Source organism: Rhinopithecus roxellana, chromosome 11 (assembly GCF_007565055.1).
Source record: "Rhinopithecus roxellana isolate Shanxi Qingling chromosome 11, ASM756505v1, whole genome shotgun sequence".
Lineage (NCBI taxonomy): Eukaryota > Metazoa > Chordata > Mammalia > Primates > Cercopithecidae > Rhinopithecus > Rhinopithecus roxellana.
The window spans coordinates 81,100,132-81,120,383 of NC_044559.1; the positions used below are offsets into that span (position 1 = coordinate 81,100,132).

General features: G+C 39.7%; 1 protein-coding gene across 3 annotated transcripts in view; it reads left to right on the top strand.

The window, feature by feature from the left end:
- Positions 1–20,252, top strand: part of IDE (insulin degrading enzyme) — a 112,329-nt gene that overhangs the window by 22,425 nt on the left and 69,652 nt on the right. For 2 of the 3 annotated variants that reach the window (XM_010381319.2, XM_010381320.2), the window contains exons 2-4: positions 4,277–4,461; positions 6,718–6,925; positions 9,481–9,650. In XM_010381319.2, coding sequence (XP_010379621.1) covers positions 4,277–4,461; positions 6,718–6,925; positions 9,481–9,650 — 563 coding nt within the window. The remainder of the gene's footprint in view (positions 1–4,276; positions 4,462–6,717; positions 6,926–9,480; positions 9,651–20,252) is intronic. The other variant, XM_010381323.2, reaches the window with a different exon arrangement.

A 20,252-nucleotide genomic window follows, 5' to 3' on the forward strand; every position in this document is an offset into this window, starting at 1 on the left:
TAACACTAGCTTGTCATCTAAATTGTCAGTATGCTTGCTTATTGGAGAACATTTGCTGTAAATAAAATTACTCTTGAAGACTTTATGCTAATGATCTGAGGTAGATAGACAGGTGATCTTATGAGTATAAATACAGAGACAGGCAAGCTGTTGATGAATTCATCATCAGAGGAGGAAGAGTTCCCAGTCATTGTCTTCACTTCTCCAGAAGGTGAGAATCAAATTGCTGTAGGAAGTGTTGATAGATACGCTATAGGTAAACCCGGACTTTGTATTGAATAGGATTGCCAGAAATAGGTTTTGTTTGAAAATGTTGCTACTGTTTCTTTTGGGTTTTACTTCCTCAAGAAGTCATGATATTTGATTAGGGAGTATTGCCATCTTGGAAATTTTTAGCTTTTCTTAATCCTTTGTACAAAAAGTAGTTGGACTAATTTTTATGTTTGACTTGTAGAATAAATCCATCTCTTTACTCTCAACCATATCAGGAATATTAATCCAACACAACTTCAGCATCCAAGTAAGTTATATCCATGCCTGTGATGAACTCTGATAATTTGTAGATAGTTCTTACTGGGCTGGAACTGTTTTGTCTACCTACATCCTACTCTGTGTTTTACAATTTAAATATTTTTTTGTCTGAAAAAATTAAAATCCAGATAAGGGAAGTTGAAACCCTGAAAAAACGTACAGAGTGTAGCTTATAGTTGAGGTGGTTATCTTTATTATATAGAGTTTTTAACCTCCCACATAGTAAGATAATTTATACTTCCAAAGTGAGCTATATTTCATCTCCCTTCTCCACAGTTGTGGTTTAGACAGAAGTTTTAGACCATCATCATCATCATCATTATTACACTTTAATCATTTGTAATTCTTGGTTACCTAAGTCAAACTCACTGGGTCAAGCACCGCAGAGGAAATTGAGTATAACTATCGCTAGAAGACCAACCCCTTTTCTCCCTGGAGTAGATTCTTGCCTGGGGTAAGTTCAGGCATTCTCCTTGGTACACACGGAGGTTCTTATTAACACTGCCATTTTCACACTGCTCTTCTTGCTGGGGGTCTTAATGGAGGCTGCCTTGTGGCTTATTTAGTGTTATGTTGGTGCTAAGTTGGGGCTCATTTTAAAAAATCATTTAATTTATGTTGAACTCAGTGTTGTTGAAACAAACTGCGTACACACTGAAGGCATTTGCCGCAGTCTAAACAGATTGTCCTTTGCCAAATGTCTTAACCAGAACTGTTTTTTTTTTTTTGAGATGGAGTCTCGCTCTGTCGCACCCAGGCTGGAGTGCAGTGGCATGATCTTGGCTCACTGCAACCTCTGCCTCCCGGGTTCAAGCGATTCTCCTGCCTCAGTCTCCCAAGTAGCTGGGATTACAGGCATCTGCCACCATGTCCAGCTAATTTCTTGTATTTTTAGTAAAGATGGGGTTCACCATATTGACCAGGCTGGTCTCGAACTCCTGACCTTAGGTGATCTGCCCACCTCGGCCTCCCAAAGTGCTAGGATTACAGATGTGAGTCACTGTGGCTGGCCTAGGACTGTTATCTGAGGTTCCTTGTACCCCTCTTTGGAGTCTGAAATAGACCATTTCCTGTCACCCTGGGAATTATTACTATTTTACCACAAACACCATTTTTTAGACTTTGCACTCAGATATTTTCATCGTTCTTTGACATTGAATTTAAGTGGTTTATGGCCAATGAGATAGAAAATAATAATAATAATTTTTTTTTTTTTAACGGAGTCTCACTCTATCGCTAGGCTGGAGTGCAGTGCCTTGACCTCAGCTCACTGCAGCCTCCGCCTCCTGGGTTGAAGCGATTCTCTTGCCTCAGCCTCCCAAGTAGCTGGGACTACAGGTGCAGGCCACCATGCCCAGCTGCTTTTTGTATTTTTAGTAGAGACAGGGTTTCACCATTTTGGCCAGGATAATCTTGATCTCCTGACCTTGTGATCTGCCTGTCTTGGCCTCCCAAAGTGTTGGAATTAAAGGCGTGAGCCACCGCGCCCGCCCAAAAATAATTGTTAATAATGGCTTTTCAGTTTCAAGTTGCTTTTGAATTTTCCGACAGTGACCTTATAGCCCCAATATGTTAGTATTGTATTTTATACTTTGTTTTTCAAGAAATGATTTTTACTATAGGGCAAGACCATTAGCACTATCTGTTGTAAAGTACTATGTTATTTTTAAAACCAGTATTATACATTTAGTATGATATGTTGATCTTTAAAATTCCGTATCTTCTGTCCTCTAAAGAAGATCTATCAGCACTGTAAGAGAGGGTGAGATTAAAAAAAAAAATAGATCTAGGGGATCTAGGGGACAGTCTTAATAGCAACAAACCCCTTTGGTTTATCAATTGTTATGCACATTAGGAGAATAGTTACAGGTGATTTCAGAGAGGAGAGTATAATGGTGAAAGCAAACTAGATTTTTTTCCTCTCTCAATCTCTAGAGATTTTAACAAAAAAAAAAATTATCTAAAATAATTGTATGCCTATTTCTTCCCCCTTTTACTTACCTTTAAATCTAGCTATCAGTCTTTAAGGAACAGTTAGATCTGTTTAGTTTGTCTTGCAGGTAAGAAGCAAATGTGCTCAGAGAGGGTTATTTTTCCTCTGTAGTTTCAGATATGTTTTTGGCTTTACTCAATTATATACTGGCAGTATATCAACCTGCCAGTAGTAGCAGGTTCAATTTTTTTTTTTTTTTTTTTTTTGGTCTATTAAGCAATCTCCAGTATAGACAAAAGTTACATCTATCCTGCTCTCAAAAAACATGCATACCCCACACTCTGGAAAGTCCCTTCACTGCCCTAATACCAGCCAGCATCCCTACAGGATTCTGTGTACTGATAGTCCTTTCCCATCTCTGTAATCTAACCTTTCTAGAGAACAAAGAAGACTGTCAGAGGAAGCCCTTTGTAAGAGAATTTTTCTGACATCTCTGTTAAGATTGCCAGACTTTTCCTGCTCTGGCATTCAGCTCTTCAGCAGATTATAAAAATTACTTGGGGTTCTTCCAACTTTTTGTTTGTTTTATGTCCTTGTTATTGCTGCCATCATAGGACAACACAGGTCTCTTATTTTATATTAGAACTTTACAGGATTATTCCTCATTGGGGGTTGTTCCCTATGAGGGTTGTTCCCTATGTTCTGAGCATGTGTATATCAGACCTGCAAGTTCCAGATCTGCCCTATCTTTCAATATCATCAGTTTGAGCAGTGTTTGGACTGACCCAGTAATAGTTCTTATACAACATCTCACCTAACTTATTCCAGCAGATACCTCTGAAATAGTGTGAAATAAAACTCTATTCTAGGCCGGGCGTAGTGGCTCACGCTTGTAATCCTAGCACATTTGGAGGCTGAGGTGGACAGATGGCTTGAGCTCAGGGGTTCAAGACCAGCATGGGTAACAAGTTGAAACCCCATCTCTACAAAAAATACGAAAAATTAACTGGGTGTGGTGGTGAGCGCCTATAGTCCCAGCTGCTTGGGGGAACTGAGGCAGGAGGATGAGGTCTGCTTGAGCCCAGGAGGTTGAGGCCTGTAGTGAGCCAAAATCACGCTACTGCATACAAGCCTGGGTGACAAAGTGAGACCCTGTCTCAAAAAAAAAAAAAAAAAAACCAGCAAAAAACTCTATTCTAGTTCTGCATACAGACCAACACATGGTCTAAGCCACCCTGTCTCAAATCCCTATCCATGTGCTCTTTCAGATACAAATATGGCTCCATGAAAACAATTTTGTTAGCATTTCTCTGAAAGAATGAGGGGTAAGAGGGAGGAAAGGAATGACTGCACCCTGTAGAGTGGCTATAAAAAGTTTTCCTCCAGCATTTAAAAAAATCTGATGATGTATTATATGGGTTTAGTTGATGTTATTGTTTGTCCTTAAAAATAAAGTCACAAAACAACAATTAATAATCTCTTTCTGGCCGGGCGCGGTGGCTCAAGCCTGTAATCCCAGCACTTTGGGAGGCCGAGACGGGCGGATCACGAGGTCAGGAGATCGAGACCATGCTGGCTAACACGGTGAAACCCCGTCTCTACTAAAAAAATACAAAAAATTAGCCGGGCGAGATGGCAGGCGCCTGTAGTCCCAGCTACTCGGGAGGCTGAGGCGAGAGAATGGCGTAAACCCGGGAGGCGGAGCTTGCAGTGAGCTGAGATCCGGCCACTGCACTCCAGCCTGGGTGACAGAGCGAGACTCTGTCTCAAAAAAAAAAAAAAAAAAAAAAAAAATAATCTCTTTCTTTTCAGTTTCCAAAGAAAGACTTACAGCAAAATGAATAATCCAGCCATCAAGAGAATAGGAAATCACATTACCAAGTCTCCTGAAGACAAGCGAGAATATCGAGGGCTAGAGCTGGCCAATGGCATCAAAGTACTTCTTATCAGTGATCCCACCACGGATAAGTCATCAGCAGCACTTGATGTGCATATAGGTACAATTGAAAATTGTGAATTAAGCTTCGTTTTGTTTCATTGACATAATGTTGACATTTATTAGAACTTTCCATACGTGTTTAAATACTCAGTAGTTACCAGTTCCATGTACCTTATTTTATACCAGAACCCTCGTAAAACTGTTGGTAAACTGCAGTTGTCTCAGTCAAATAATCTTACATTTTCTAAGGACATTTTGTTAGATTCCCACCTAAGGTGACCTAGCAGCAAAAATTCATTGCCATTCTTTACAGTAACAGTTATAATTTTTTTTAACCTTGGTACATTTAATAATATATTCCTTTTTCTTTTTCTGTTTTTTTTTTTTTTTTTTTTTTTTTGAGGCAGAGTTTACTCTGTCGCCAGGCAGGAGTGCAGTGGTGCAATCGTGGCTCACTGCAACCTCTGCCTCCTGGATTCAAGCAATTCTCCTGCCTCAGCCCCCTGAGTAGCTGGGATTGCAGGCGCGTGCCACCACACCCAGCTAATTTTTGTATTTTTATTGGAGACGGGGTTTCACCATGTTGGCCAGGATGGTCTTGATCGCTTGACCTTGTGATCTGCCCGCCTCGGCCTCCCAAAGTGCTGGGATTACAGGCGTGAGCCACTGTGCCTGGCCTAATATCATATTTCATAGGCTCTTGTGTGTGCATTTCTTTTTTTTTTTTTTTTTTGAGTAGAAGTTTTGCTTTTGTTGCCCAGGGTGGAGTGCAATGGTGCGATCTCTGCTCACTGCAACCTCCACCTCCCTAGTTCAAGCAATTCTCCTACCTCAGCCTCCCGAGTAGCTGGGATTACAGGTATGCACCACCATGCCCGCCTAATTTTGTATTTTTAGTAGAGACAGGGTTTCTCCATGTTGGTCAGGCTGGTCTTGAACTCCCGACCTCAGATGATCTGCCCGCCTCGGCCTCCCAAAGTGCAGAGATTATAGGTGTAAGCCACCGTGCCCAGCCTCGTGTGCACATTTCTTTTTTTTTTTTTTGAGATGGAGTTTCACTGTTGTCACCCATGCTGGAGTACAGTGGCGTGATCTCAGCTGACTGCAACCTCCACCTCCCAGGTTCAAGCGATTCTCCTGCCTCACCCTCCTGAGTAGCTGGGAGTACAGGTGACCGCCTCCACGCCCAGCTAATTTGTGTATTTTTAGTAGAGATGGAGTTTCACCACATTGGCCAGGCTGGTCTCGAACTCCTGACCTCAGGTGATCCACCCACCTCAGCCTCCTAAAGTGTTGGGATTACAGGTATGAGCCACCACGCCCTGCCATGTGCATGTTTCTTACAGATTTAATGTTGCTTTAATCAGGTTGCTTTTTTTTTTTTCTTTTTTCTATGAGACAGAGTATCAGTCTGTTGCCCAGGCTAGAGTGCAGTGGCACAGTCTCCGCCCACTGCAGCCCCCACCTCCAGGTTCAAGCAATTTACCTACCTCAGCCTCCCTAGTAGCTGGGATTACAGGTGCCCGCCAGCATGCCCAGCTGATTTTTGTATTTTTATTAGAGATGAGGTTTTGCCATGTAGGCCAGGCTGATCTCAAACTCCCGACCTCAGGTGATCTGACCACCTCATCCTCCCGAAGTGCTGGGATTAGGGGTGTGGGCCACTGTGCCCGGCTGGGTTGCTTTTTATGTATGTGCACAGTTAGTGGGACAGTGTTTCTTTTTGTCTTCTTTGAAAAGCTTTTAACTCAGTGCCATTTTAGAACTGAGGAAATAAGGTAATATTGACTATTGCCTGCCATAATGCTTTGGACTACCAGAGTGATTTGCAAATGTCATCTAATTTGTACTCACACAGCCCTCTTAGATGGGTATATATTGAAGCAATTGAGCCAAGATAGGTAAAGTATCATGCTTACCATTTCACAGCTAGTAGAGCCGGTAACCCCCAAATGCATGCTGTTAGCACTGTGCTGTATAGTCTCCTGCAATGAAATCATGACAAGAAAATTCTAGCTCTTAAAACTGTGAGTCCAGCTCTTTCTTCCTGTCCAGGATGTGGTAAAACTAATGTTTGGAGACACTAAGTAACCTGTCCAAAGTTACCAACTAATTAGTGTCAAGAGCAGGCACTAGAAACCAGTCTTCTGACTACTGATTTGCTTTCTAAATAATACCATTTTAGGTAGCTTGTGCTTAACTTTCTCTGATTATGTGGTTGGAGTTGTCATGCTAACAAGAACTACAAGTCATCTGTATTTACTAGCTTTCAACATAAGACAATGATTTATTATATACGTGTTTTCTCTTTCAGGTTCATTGTCGGATCCTCCACATATTGCTGGCTTAAGTCATTTTTGTGAACATATGCTTTTTTTGGGAACAAAGAAATACCCTAAAGAAAATGAATACAGCCAGTTTCTCAGTGAGCATGCAGGAAGTTCAAATGCCTTTACTAGTGGAGAACATACCAATTACTATTTTGATGTTTCTCATGAACACCTAGAAGGTGCCCTAGACAGGTAATGCAGAATACCCTATGAATTATCCAACTTTGTGTACTTGTCATATTAATAATAACAACAATTGTTATTTCTACAGAGGTGGCTTTATAGCTTCATAGTTTAACAAAAGGTATTTTAACCTGTGTTTTCTGAAAAAGAAACAATAAGTGATGTCATATACTTACTGAGTAGTAAAGGAATAATAATGGCATGACTTTAAATGAGTCTTCAGGCCTGCAAAGTATTTTATTGAGGTATAGAATTTTCAGCAGCCCTTTCCATTCTAACTGGTGTTACATATAAAGCATGTGATGAGGACTAACCTGATAGTGTCATTGATCTCTTTTCAGACATACTTCTGTTCCAGAATGCGAAACCTTAAATATTCTCTCCTCATTCATTTCCTTGCTTCTCAAGGATGCTTAGTAGATACAGAACGTTTTGACCTGCTGTTTCAACCATGGAGATATTTTGAAAGTGTTTCCTGGAGCAAGCTCCATTAGGCCAATTTAATTTCTTGGTCAATGTATATATAGTTTTTTCTTTAGATGGAGTTTCGCTCTTGTTGTCCAGGCCATGGCACAGTCTTGGCTCACTGCAACCTTCGCCTCCCGGGTTCAAGCAATTCTGCCTCAGCCTCCTGAGTAATCGGGATTACAGGCATGTGCCACCATGCCCGGCTAATTTGGTATTTTTAGTAGAGATGGGCTTTCCCCATGTTTGTCAGGCTGGTCTCGAACTCCTGACCTCAGGTGATCCGCCCACCTTAGCCTCCCAGAATGCTGGGATTACAGATGTGAGCCACTGCACCCAGCCTTGGTCAATTTTTTTTTTTGGGGGGGGTCAATTTTTTATACAGCTAACAATTTCTAATTTTTTTTGTTACATCAGTGATTTGATTCATTATTTGAAGTGTAACTTATCCTTGGTGAATATTTATAGTTTTCTGTGATGCCAAGGTGTAATTCAGCAACTTTTTGGATCTATAATGAAATTTGACACTTTTAGTCACTGTCAGCTTTATTTGCTTACTTTTAATAATAATTGTTGTATTTTTGAAAAAGCATTATCAAGGCAAGGGCGTGGGTTTACGATATGTACTGGGTCAAAGTAGTCTGTTTCCTACTTATTCTATTTTATGTTTCGGTCTTTAGGCAGCAGCTTTAAGGTATAATCATCTCTGATACGTATTCCCAGAGGACTTCCATTAATGAGTGCCCTGGGATCATACACTGAATTTCATTTCCTGCTTTACAAATGCTACAGCAGATGTTCATATAGTAGATCTCTGTATGATGGAGGATGTCTGTTACTTGTCTCAAACTAAAAATCCACTTGTATAAGAGGATCATTTAAAAAACTTGATTATACTGTGTCATAACATGACCCTTTATCTGGGCCTATCCAGCTTTGGTATGTAGCTGTTAGACATTTTTTCCAGCCTCGAGGTATTGGGGTGGATAAAAGATGTTATGTGGCCAGAAATTCTGTTTTCATACATCTTTGATTATAGACTCCAGATAGATAGAGTTTCCCCTTGTGGTATATGTAAAGTACTTAGCACAGTATCATATTTACTTATGCACTTAAAGTAAATAGCAAGTAATGATAATGGCTTCTGTGACAGCTGAACTGTGAGGTGTAGTAACTGAGATGTTTATAGACCCAAGAGTTCCTTAGACCCACTGAATAAAATAGTCCTGTTCAGAGCCTCTGCTCTTAACTTCATCTAAATCAAGTCTTATTCTATAAAATGGGATGTGAAGTTTCTTAAGAATTACTACAGGAATCCTGAGTTAAATTTAACCTGATATAGAAGAGTTAATTTATTAGCTGTAGGTATCTTAAACTTTGGTACTATTATTAAGGAATAGCCTCAAGAAAGGCCTATCAGTTACTTATGTTAAAGTTACATACTGTGTTATTTACCGAATCACTGCTTATTAAAAGTTTATGGACTGTTTCTCTTATAATTTCATCAAAGCCCATAATCATGACTTAGTCAAACTATGTCATACCTCAGGTTTTTCACTGCATTATGTTTTTTCCTACTAATTCAAGTTTGTTTTTCTACGTAAGAAGAAAGAAATATTCAAATTGAGCCTGTTAAAAGTAGGTCACTTGTTTGTCCTAAGGTGCCTGAGTCTTAGTGACATTGCACCTAAAATTTAAGATTGGCCTCAAAACTATGACCTGCCTTTTTCTTTCTTTCTCTTTTTTTTTGGAGAATTAACCACATATAACAGTTTTTATAGACATGCCAAATTAAAAATCTTAAATAGACTGCTGTTGTCTCCATAATCTACCTTTTTTGGTGTTAATTTTTTAAATTTTCACTATTTATCATCTCTGGGGTAGATCAACTCCTCTGCATTTACCTCTGTTCAATATTAGATTTTTCTTCTCTTCCATAACACTTATTTTATATTCCTTTTTTCTTAGTAGCAACGGTTGTTATGTTTCTGATTCTGCAAAATTTGCATTTCCTATCTAATAAGTTTGAAAAATCTTTTTAAAAGACCATTCTTTTAAAATGACGTCTTTCAAGTTTTAATTATGTTTCATACCCTTAGGTTTGCACAGTTTTTTCTGTGCCCCTTGTTCGATGAAAGTTGCAAAGACAGAGAGGTGAATGCAGTTGACTCAGAACATGAGAAGAATGTGATGAACGATGCCTGGAGACTCTTTCAATTGGAAAAAGCTACAGGGAATCCTAAACACCCCTTTAGTAAATTTGGGACAGGTTTGTCAACAGCTGTTTTCCTTGACCTCATTTAAACCCAAGGCCACTGCATAGTATTATATTTTAATGTTTATATAAAATATATTTATGTATATATTTATGTATATAACCCATGGCATATACAGTTCATGGCATATTTTACAATTCAGGATAGATTTCAAAATTCCACATTTCTACTGTGGTTCCACATTAGAACCTGTTCAAATAGGGTTCTAAACATTTAAGGAGCAGAGCAGTTAGAGTTGTGAATAGATATTAACCAGCATTCCATATGGAGAAGATAATAGATTCTTTTATTCCGAAGCCTACCTTCCAAAGTACTTTTTTTTGTAAAGGCTCACTATAGTATTGTTGAATCCACTTGTCCTCATTTCCTCCACTTCTGCTAATCCAGATGCATAGCATCTGCTATGGGGTTAGCTCTGTGGGAGACAGGACACTGTAGAAGACACAGAAGATCCCTGCTCTGAAAGTGCTACAATCTCCTAGAGGGAGATAAGAAGTGGGGATAACAGGAAGTAGAATAAGATAAATGTGGAGACTCTTGACTTTATAATTGTACCTTTTTCTTCAATTTTTCATTAAAAAGTACTTGTTTAAATATTTAAACAGTACAAAAGCATTTAAAGTAAAAATAAAAGCAGAAACACCAAGTCTGTCTATTCTTTATCTATTCCTGCCAGTCCTACTCACCAGAGGTAATCATTGTTAACAGATTGCTTTACTTTTAAAATACTGTTTTGGGTATTATAAAAGTGTATAAGAATAATGATAATATATTATTTAGTGTACTTAGAAATTTATGCTTAAAAATTAACTTCTCTATTATGAGAACATGCTTATTTTATAAATTAGTTTTGGGAACTTTTTAAAACCATAAAGACAACTTTAAGCTTGGATATCATTCTAATATATCCAACAGCAGTCAGAGAAATTAGCATAGCTTTACAGAATTAGGAGTTTTCAAAAATTACACTTTGAAGCAGTGACATTATATTCTTTAGAACCGTAGTACTCTGCACTCAATATTAACATAGTTGCCAAGATGAATAGTATGGTTCTTAGAATGTCTACATAATGCTGAATTTTTTGAGAAGTGATTTTTGTGGAGAATATCAGCATACATGGTATGTCAAGAAGGGAATGTGAGTTTTAAAAAACAAATATCAGGTCAGGCATGGTGGCTCATGCCTGTAACTGCAATACTTTGGAAGACCAAGGTGGGAGGATTGCTTGAGTTCAGGAGTTTGAGACCAGCCTGGGCAACATAGTGAGACACTGTCTCTACAAGAAAATAAAATAATTAGCCAGGCATGGTGGTGTGTGCCTGTAGTCCCTGCTACCTGGGAGGCTGAGGATGGCTTGAGCCAATGAGGTCAACTGCAGTGAGCTGCAGTTGAGCCACTGCACTCCAGCCTGGGTGATAGTAAGACCTTGCCTCAAAAAAAAAAAAAAAAAAAAACCAACTTTTTTTTTTTGTTTTTTCAAAAACATTACATTCAAATGATTATTTATTTATTTGAGATGGAGTCTGGCTTTTGTCACCGAGGCTGGAGTGCAGTGGCCTGATCTCAGCTCACTGAAACCTCTGCCTCCCAGATTCCAGCAATTCTCCCGCCTCAGCCTTCTGAGTAGCTGGGATTACAGGCGCCTGCCACCACGCCCAGCTAATTTGTGTACTTTTAGTAGAGATGGGATTTCGCCATGTTGGTCAGGCTGGTCTTGAAATCCTGACCTCAGGTGATCCGCCCACCTCGGCCTCCCAAAGTACTGAATTACAGGCGTGATCCACCGCGCCCAGCGATTATTTGTTTTTTAAAGTAGTCTCTTTGGTATGTTAGATACTTACACAAACAATGCTGCTATTGTGCAGAATATGTTGGAACTCCTCTTTGGGAGTTGCCTTTTTTAAAATAACTTCACTGGTGACAAATTATAATCAGCATAATCAGAAAGCAGTTACACATTTTCCAGAAATAAATCCAGTGAATAAGGTGAGTAATGTTACTTCTGGTCACAAACAAGGAACATTTTTTTTTTTCCTGTAGAGATCGGATTTCACTATGTTGACCAGGCTGATCTTGAACTCCTGGCCTCAAGTATTCTTCCTGCCTTAGCCTCCCAAAGTGCTGAGATTACAGGCATGAGTCACCATGCCTGGCCATAAGAACAATCTTAAAATATTCTATAGAAAGATTTCAGGAATGATGGGCAAAGAGATACATTGCATGGCATATCCATATGGATGAAGTTTCAGGGCATATTTCTTTTTATAGCCTGACAAAGCTAGGCAGTTAGCAAAGTACATGGTAATATAAACAGCTGAGAAACAAGTGAGCCAGACTCGGTACACAGTACAGAAAATGTGATATAAATAATACAGATGTCAAGTTACCTTCTGATTTTAGAGTTATAAACTTACATTGAATTTTTTGGAATAGAGGTTCTATGTATTTTTTTTTTTTTTTTTTTGAGACGGAGTCTTGCTCTGTCACCCAGGCTGGAGTGCAGTGGCACAATCTCGGCTCACTGCAAGCTCTGCCTCCCAGGTTCTTGCCATTCTCCTGTCTCAGCCTCCCAAGTAGCTGGGACTACAGGCGCCCGCCACCACGCCCGGCTAATTGTTTGTATTTTTTTTTTTTTTTAGTAGAGATGGGGTTTCACCGTGTTAGCCAGGATGGTCTCGATCTCCTGACCTCATGATCCGCCCGCCTCGGCCTCCCAAAGTGCTGGGATTACAGGCGTGAGCCACTGCGCCCGGCCATAGTTGTATGTATTTTTAAGGTCACAGGTACATTTGAAAATTTGATGAAAGCTGTATGCCCTCATCTCAGATATTATGCATATTTAAAACTTTGCAAAAGTGATCCTTGAAGTAGGATCCTTTGTCAGAAATTTATGCTAATGTATGTAGATTGCTTTGGCCTCAGATGTTTTTGTGAATGTGGGCCACTTTGTTCATCAGGGAATTTGTTTTTGTTTTTGTTTTTGTTTTTTTGAGACAGTCTTGCTCTGTTGCCCAGGCTGGAGTACAGTATGGTGATCTTGGCTCACTGCAACCTCTGCCTCTCAGATTCAAGCAATCCTCCTGCCTCAGCCTTCCGAGTAACTGGGATTACAGGCACCCACTACCATGCCCAGCTATTTTTGTATTTTTAGTAGAGATGGGATTTCACCATGTTAGCCAGGCTGATCTCAAACTCCTGACCTCAAGTGATCCCCCCGTCTCAGCCTCCCAAAGTGCTGGGATTACAGGCATAAGCCATCATGCCTGGTCTCATCAAGGGATTTTGATTTAAAATAATAATACCAGGAAAAGGTATGTATTTTTGAATGAATAAAAACCACACATTGTATTATCTGTTTTAAGAAAACTTTACAGTAAGATGTTTGTCCCTAACATTTTTCATGCTTCAGAAATAGTATAGATTAGTGGCTTTCAAACTCTTTTTTGTATACAACTCATAGTAAGAAGGACATTTTATTTAGCAATTCAAAGTACATATATGTGTTTGTGTAAGCAGCTGAAACAAAAGTTTTGTGAAACACTATCTTACATCATGGGATGTAGTCTGGCACTTTCCGTTATATTCTGTTTTTTTTTTTTTTTTTTTTTTTTTTTTTTTGTAGAGAATCTCTGGTCTGTTAATACTTCAAATGCATTTAATTACAATATAATGGGTCCTGACCCACAGTTTTAGTAGTCCAAAGTGATAGACAATAAACTCTGAGCATTGGATAAAATACAGCACTCATCCATGAACAAAAATAAACCACAACAATAAAAAACTTTTAAGCTAATTAAAAACTATTGTCAAACCTCCTGATTAATGGAGGTTTCAGAGGATTTCTGTTGAAAAAATAAGGATGCCCACCATCACTTTTTGTTTGGCTATACTTACAAGTATTAATCGTTATAGTAAGTCAAGGGGAAAATGTGATTATAAAAGATGGAAAGGAAGCACAACAAACAAAACCTATTTCTTTATTTCTATATGACAGAGTTGCCTCCATAAAAATACTGAAGGAAATCTTCAGATCAGTCATTACAAATAATTAAGCAAGGTTGCCAGAAAGAAGAGAAACACACTAAAATTGCGGTTTTTTGTTTTGTTTTGTTTTGTTTTTGAGATGGAGTCTTGCTCTGTCACCCAGGCTGGAGTGCAGTGGTGCGACCTTGGCTCACTGCCACCTCCGTCTCCCGGGTTCAAACAATTCTCCTGTCTCAACTTCCCAAGTAGTTGGGATTACAGGCGTGAGCCACTGCGCCCGTTCTTGTTCTTGTATCAATAATCAATTACAGGAAAATGCTGGGGTAAAAATTATTTCATTCGCAATATTTAACAAAGCTGTAAAATACTCAGAAATCCAGTGAAAGAGTTGCAAGAAATATGTAATGGATATAAAAGAATGCCTAAATGGGGAGGTTTATTATGCACATGGATAGTTAAACTCTATATAACACAAATGTAAATATGCCCCAAATTTCTCTAAATTCAGTGCAGTGCCAGTTGAAAGTCCTGTAAGTTTTTTTGAGGGATTTTATAATCTCATTATAAAATTAATAAGAGAGTAAAAGGCCAAGAATAGCTAAGATAATTTTGAAGAACAAGGAAAACTACTTCTACCAGGTACCAAGACTTATTATAAAGTTCTAGTTGTTACAGTATTAGAATTGATGCAGGGGTGCATGAAGATACCAGTAGAACAGATTATAGACCCTGGAAACATCCACAAACATGGAAACTTGATGTAAGGAAGAGGTACATTATAAATGAATGAAAAAAATATAGTTCTTCCTTAGGACTTTATGTAGACTTTCCATAGACTACAGGCACGTGCCACTGAGTTTGGTTCGCTACAACTTTTAAAAGAAAATATATGAGAATTTTTTTGATCTTCAGGTAGAAGAAAAATTCTTAAACACACAAAAAAAACCCATAAAGATAGACATAAACCATAGGTTTAGAGATAAACTTGACCTCATTGAAATTTAAAATTCTTGTTCAAAAGAGACACAAAAAGCTAGATGTGGTGGTATGTACCTGTAATCCCAGCTTCTCAGGAAGCTGAGGCAGGAGGATGGTTTGCACCCAGGAGTTCAAGACCAGTCTAGGCAACATAGACCCTGTCTTTTTTTTTTTTTTTTTTTTTGGAGACAGGGCCTCACCCTGTTGCCCAGGCTGGAGTGCAGTGGTGCAATATTGGCACTCTGTAACCTCCTCCTCCTGGGCTCAAATGAGCCTCCTACCCCAGCCTCACAAGTAGCTGAGACTACACGCACACGCTACAGCACTCAGCTAATTATTTAATCTTTTGTAGAGATGGGGTCTCCCTATGTTGCCCAAGCTGATCTCAAACTCCTAGGCTCAAGTGATCCTCCTGTCTCAGCCTCCCAAAGTGCTAGGATTACAGGCATGAACCATCTTGCTCAGCCTCTTAACTTCTCTAAGCCCCAGTTTCCTTCCACATCAGGTTGATGTCAATATTAAATGAGATTGTGCTTGTGAAGCCCATAATAATGTTAAATAAATCATGTTAATAGTATAATACCTGATTGGTAGCTGTGAAAGGACAGTAGGATTCTGAAAACATCCTTGCCTTGATTCCATATAGATTTTAGGATTGTTTTTTTCTTTTTTTCTTTTTTTTTTTTTTTTTGAGACGGAGTCGCTCTGTCGCCCAGGCTGGAGTGCAGTGGCCGGATCTCAGCTCACTGCAAGCTCCGCCTCCCGGGTTTACGCCATTCTCCTGCCTCAGCCTCCCGAGTAGCTGGGACTACAGGCGCCCGCCACCTCGCCCGGCTAGTTTTTTGTATTTTTTAGTAGAGACGGGGTTTCACTGTGTTAGCCAGGATGGTCTCGATCTGCTGACCTCGTGATCCGCCCGTCTCGGCCTCCCAAAGTGCTGGGATTACAGGCTTGAGCCACCGCGCCCGGCCTGGAGGATTGTTTTTTTCTATTTCTGTGGAAAATGTCATTGGTATTTTGATAGGGGTTGTATTGAATCTGTAGATATTTGGATAGTATGGAATTTTAACAATATTAGTTCTTCCAGCCCGTGAACGCAGGATATCTTTCCTTTTTGTGTATGCCCTCTTTAATTTCTCTCATTAGTATTTTATAGTTTTTATTGTAGAGATCTTTTACTTTTTTCTTGTTTTTCTGAGATGGAGTCCCACTCTTTTGCCCAGGCTGGAGTGCAGTGGCGCCATCTCAGCTCACTGCAACCTCCACTTCCTGGGTTCAAGTAATTCTGCCTCAGCCTCCCAAGTAACTGGGATTATAGGCTTGCACCACCACGCCCAGCTGATTTTTGTATTTTTAGTAGAGACGAGGTTTCGCACGTTGGCCAGACTGGTCTCAAACTTCTGAGCTCAAATGATCCACCTACCTTGGCCTCCCAAAGTTCTGGGATTACAGGTGTGAGCCACTGCATCCAGGCTGATATCTTTTACTTTTTTGGTTCAATTTGTTCTTAGAGGGTGTGTGTGTGTGTGTGTTTTGTGTTTTTTTGTGTGTTTTTTGTTTTTGTTTTTTGTAGCTATTATAAATGGGATTGCTTTCTTGATTTGTTTGTTTTTTTTTTTTCCTTTTTTCCTCTCCAGATTGTTCACTGTTGGCATATAGAAACGCCACTGATTTTGGTATGCTGACTTTTGTATCCTGCAACTTTACTAAATTTTTTTTTTTTTTTTTTTTTTTTTTTGAGATGGAGTCTTGCTCTGCCACCCAGGCTGGAGTGCAGTGGCCGGATCTCAGCTTACTGCAAGCTCCGCCTCCCAGGTTTACGCCATTCTCCTGCCTCAGCCTCCCGAGCAGCTGGGACTATAGGCGCCTGCCTCAGCGCCCGGCTAGTTTTTTGTATTTTTAAGTAGAGACAGGGTTTCACCGTATTAGCCAGGATGGTCTCGATCTCCTGACCTCATGATCCGCCCGTCTCGGCCTCCCAAAGTGCTGGGATTACAGGCTTGAGCCACCGCGCCCGGCCCTACTAAATTCATTTATCAGTTATAACAGGTGTTTTTGGTAGTCTTTAGGTTTTTCTAAATATAAGATTATGTTGTCTACAAACAATGACAGTTTGACTTCTTTCTTTACATTTTAGATGCCCTTTATGTCTTGTCTAATGGCTCTGGCTAGGACTTCCAGTACTATGCTGTATAAAGTGGTAAAAGTGGGGATGCTTGTCTTCTTCAGATCTTAGAGCAAAGGCTTTCAATTTTTTGCTGTTCCGTATGATATTAGCTCTGAGTTTGTCATGTATGGCCTTTATTGTTTTGACATATGTTCCTTCTGTACCCAGTGTGTTGAGAATGTTTATCGTGAAGGGATGTTGAATTTTGTCAAATGCCTTTTTCAGCTTATGGTGTTTGTCCTTGATTCTGTTACTATGATGTATCATGTTTTTGTTTTATTTTGTTTTGATATAGTCTCACTCTGTTGCCCAGGCTGGAGGGCAGTGGTGCAGTCTCGGCTTACTGCAACCTCTACCTCCCGGGTTCGAGTGATTCTCTTGCTTCAGCCTCCCCAGTAGCTGGGATTACAGGCACATGCCTGGCTAATTTTTGTATTTTTAGTAGAGACTGGGTTTTGCCATGTTGGCCAGGCTGATCTGGAACTCCTGATCTCAAGTGATCCACCCGCCTCGGCCTCCCAAAGTGCTGGGATTACAGGCATGAGCCATTACACCTGGCCCTGTGATGTATCATGTTTATTGATGTGTATATATTTGTATATATTTTGTGTTTGTTTGTTTGTTTGAGATGGAGTCTCACTCTTTCGCCCAGGCTAGAGTACAGTGGTGCCATCTCGGCTCACTGCAAACTTCCACATTCTGTGTTCAAGCGATTCTGCTGCCTCAGCCTTTCAAGAAGCTGGGACTGCAGCACCCACCACCACATTTGGTTAATTTTTGTATTTTTAGTAGAGACAGGGTTTTACTATGTTGGCCAGGCTGATCTCAAACTTCTGACCTTAGGTGATCCACCTGCCTTGGCCTCCCAAAGTGCTGGGATTATAGGCGTGAGACACTGTGCCCAGCCTGATACGTATATGTTGAACCATCTTTGCATCCCTGAGATGAATCCCGCTTGATCATGTTGAATGATACATATATATATTTATATTTATATTTTCTTTTTTTTTTTTTTTTGAGGTAGAGTCTCGCTCTGTCACCCAGGCTGGAGTGCAGTGGTGTAATCTCGGCTTACCGCAACCTCTACCTCCCAGGTTCAAGCAGTTCTGCCTCAGCCTCCCAAGTAGCCAGGATTACATGCCTGCCACCATGCCTGGCTAATTTATGAATGATATTTTTACTATGTTATTGAATTCAGTTGGTGTCCACTTTGGCTTTTTCTCTTCATTATTCACATATGCCTTTAGTTTCATAGTTCCTGATAAATTGGAAGCCATTTTTCTGCCCTATTTTGTTTTTTTGTTTGCCTCTTCATGGAATTAAAGTAGGAACAGTTGAATATTTACAAGTACGTTTAGAATAGGAAAAGGAAAAACTTAGTTCTGGTTATGCCTTACTGATCTGTTTCTCCAAACAACTCTGCCGACACTGTGGGAGCAACTGGGTTTAGTCAGCTGGGAGGAAAATAAAAGAAGGAGGTCAAAGAGTAGGTGGGAGCATTGAAACAGGTACTCCTTCATGTATAGGTAGAAGGAAAGGCAAAGTAGAAGACAAGAATATAGAGGGTGGGGCTGTATTTTAGGTGTGGGTGACTTTTTTTTTTTTTTTTTTTTTGAGACTGAGTCTTACTCTTGTCGCCCACGCTGGAGTGACATGGCATGATCTTGGCTCACTGCAACCTCCACCTCCTAGGTTTAAGTGGTTATCATGTCTCAGCCACCCAAGTTGCTGGGATTATAGGCGCATACCACAACGCCCAGCTAATTTTTTTTTTTTTTTTAAGTAAAGACGGGTTTCACCATGTTGGCCAGGCTGCTCTCAAACTCCTGACGTCAGGTGATTTGCCCACCTTGGGCTCCCAAAGTGCTAGGATTATGGTGTGAGCCACTGCGCCCAGCCAGTGAAAAGAAAGAAAATTTCTTTTCTTTTCTTTTCTTTTCTTTTCTTTTCTTTCTTTCAGACAGGGTTTCCTTCTGTCATTCAGGCTGGGGTACAGTCACATAATCTCGGCTCACTGCAGCCTTCATTTCCTGGGTTCAAACGATTCTCCTGCCTCAGCCTCTAGAGTAGCTGGGATTACAGGCATGTGCCGTCACACCTGGCTAGTTTTTGTATTTTTATTAGAGACAAGGTTTCACCATGTTGCCCAGGCTAGTCTCAAACTCCTGAGCTCAAGTGATCTCTCTGACTCCGCTGCTATTTACTCTAGTATGCTTATTGCAAGTTCATAGGATTATAAATATAAATGAGCCCGAATTTTGTCTCTCTCAGTTGAAAAGTAATTTTTTTAGTCGCCCTACATGTGAAGTGCATTCGAAAATGCAAAGAAGTGTAACCAATGTCGTTGCACTCAAGGTGCTGAAAGTTTAGTTGGAGAAGCAAGGCAAACCCAGGATTTCATTGAGTGTAATTTTAGCTTTGATTTTCCAGGATCATCATCTCTCCTTTTTCTTCCTCCTTTTTCTTACTAATTTTTATTGAGTGCTGTGCTAAGCACTTTATGTGGATTATTTAATTTCTAATAATTCTCACAGTAACCCCAGTAGGTAGATGCTCTTATTTCCATCTTACATACGTGTAGATTACGACTTAAGATAATTAAATTGCCTAGGGTCCCTCAGCTTTTAAGTGCTGGAGTCAGGATCTGAGTCCAGATTTGGAGCTTTTAAACACTATTCTATTTTGCCTGTTTTAGTGTTGCCCAGAATTTAATTCTCCAGGATCTTAGTGGAGATGCAGTTTCACTTCTCCTGAAGTATAGATAAGATTTCCTTAAGCAGAAGGAAGAGCCATTCAAGGGGAAAAAGAAAAGGAACTAATATTTATTGTATTTGGCTAATGTTTTAGTCTTGCAGGGAGTACAGAGAGGAGAGCAATAGGGCGGTAGTGGAACTCTCTGTATGGGTTATGGATTTCAATTATCAAGTCAGTCTGAACTCAAAGCCTATGTTCTTCATGATAATAATTAGGTTGACCCCCAAAACCATGACATGAAGAAAAGACCAAGGAGTGAGCCTGGTTTCTTTTGGAGAACATGAGTTAGGATAGTTTGAGTATAACAAAGGATGCCTTTGCATAGAGAAATAGGAAGGAATAGAATAAAAAAATAGAACCAAATAAAATTGTGGAATATGAGCCAGAGGGTAGTTCAGTGACTCCTGATCCTGTGGTAAAGATAATAACACACCAAATCAGACTCTAATACAAGTTCAATTACTTTTTTCTCTCTTCCCTCCCACCCTTATTTCCTCTTTCTTTCCCTTCACCATTTTTTTTTTTGTGAAGAATTTAAAACATACACAAAAGTATGTAAAATACTATAATGACCCTATGTGTGCATTACATTTCCATTTACCCTTTTGTATTATTTTAAAGAGGTTCTAGATATCATTTTGCTCGTAAATATTTTAGTATATATCTCTAAAACATAACAGTTCATTTTTAAAAACATAAAAATACCATTAT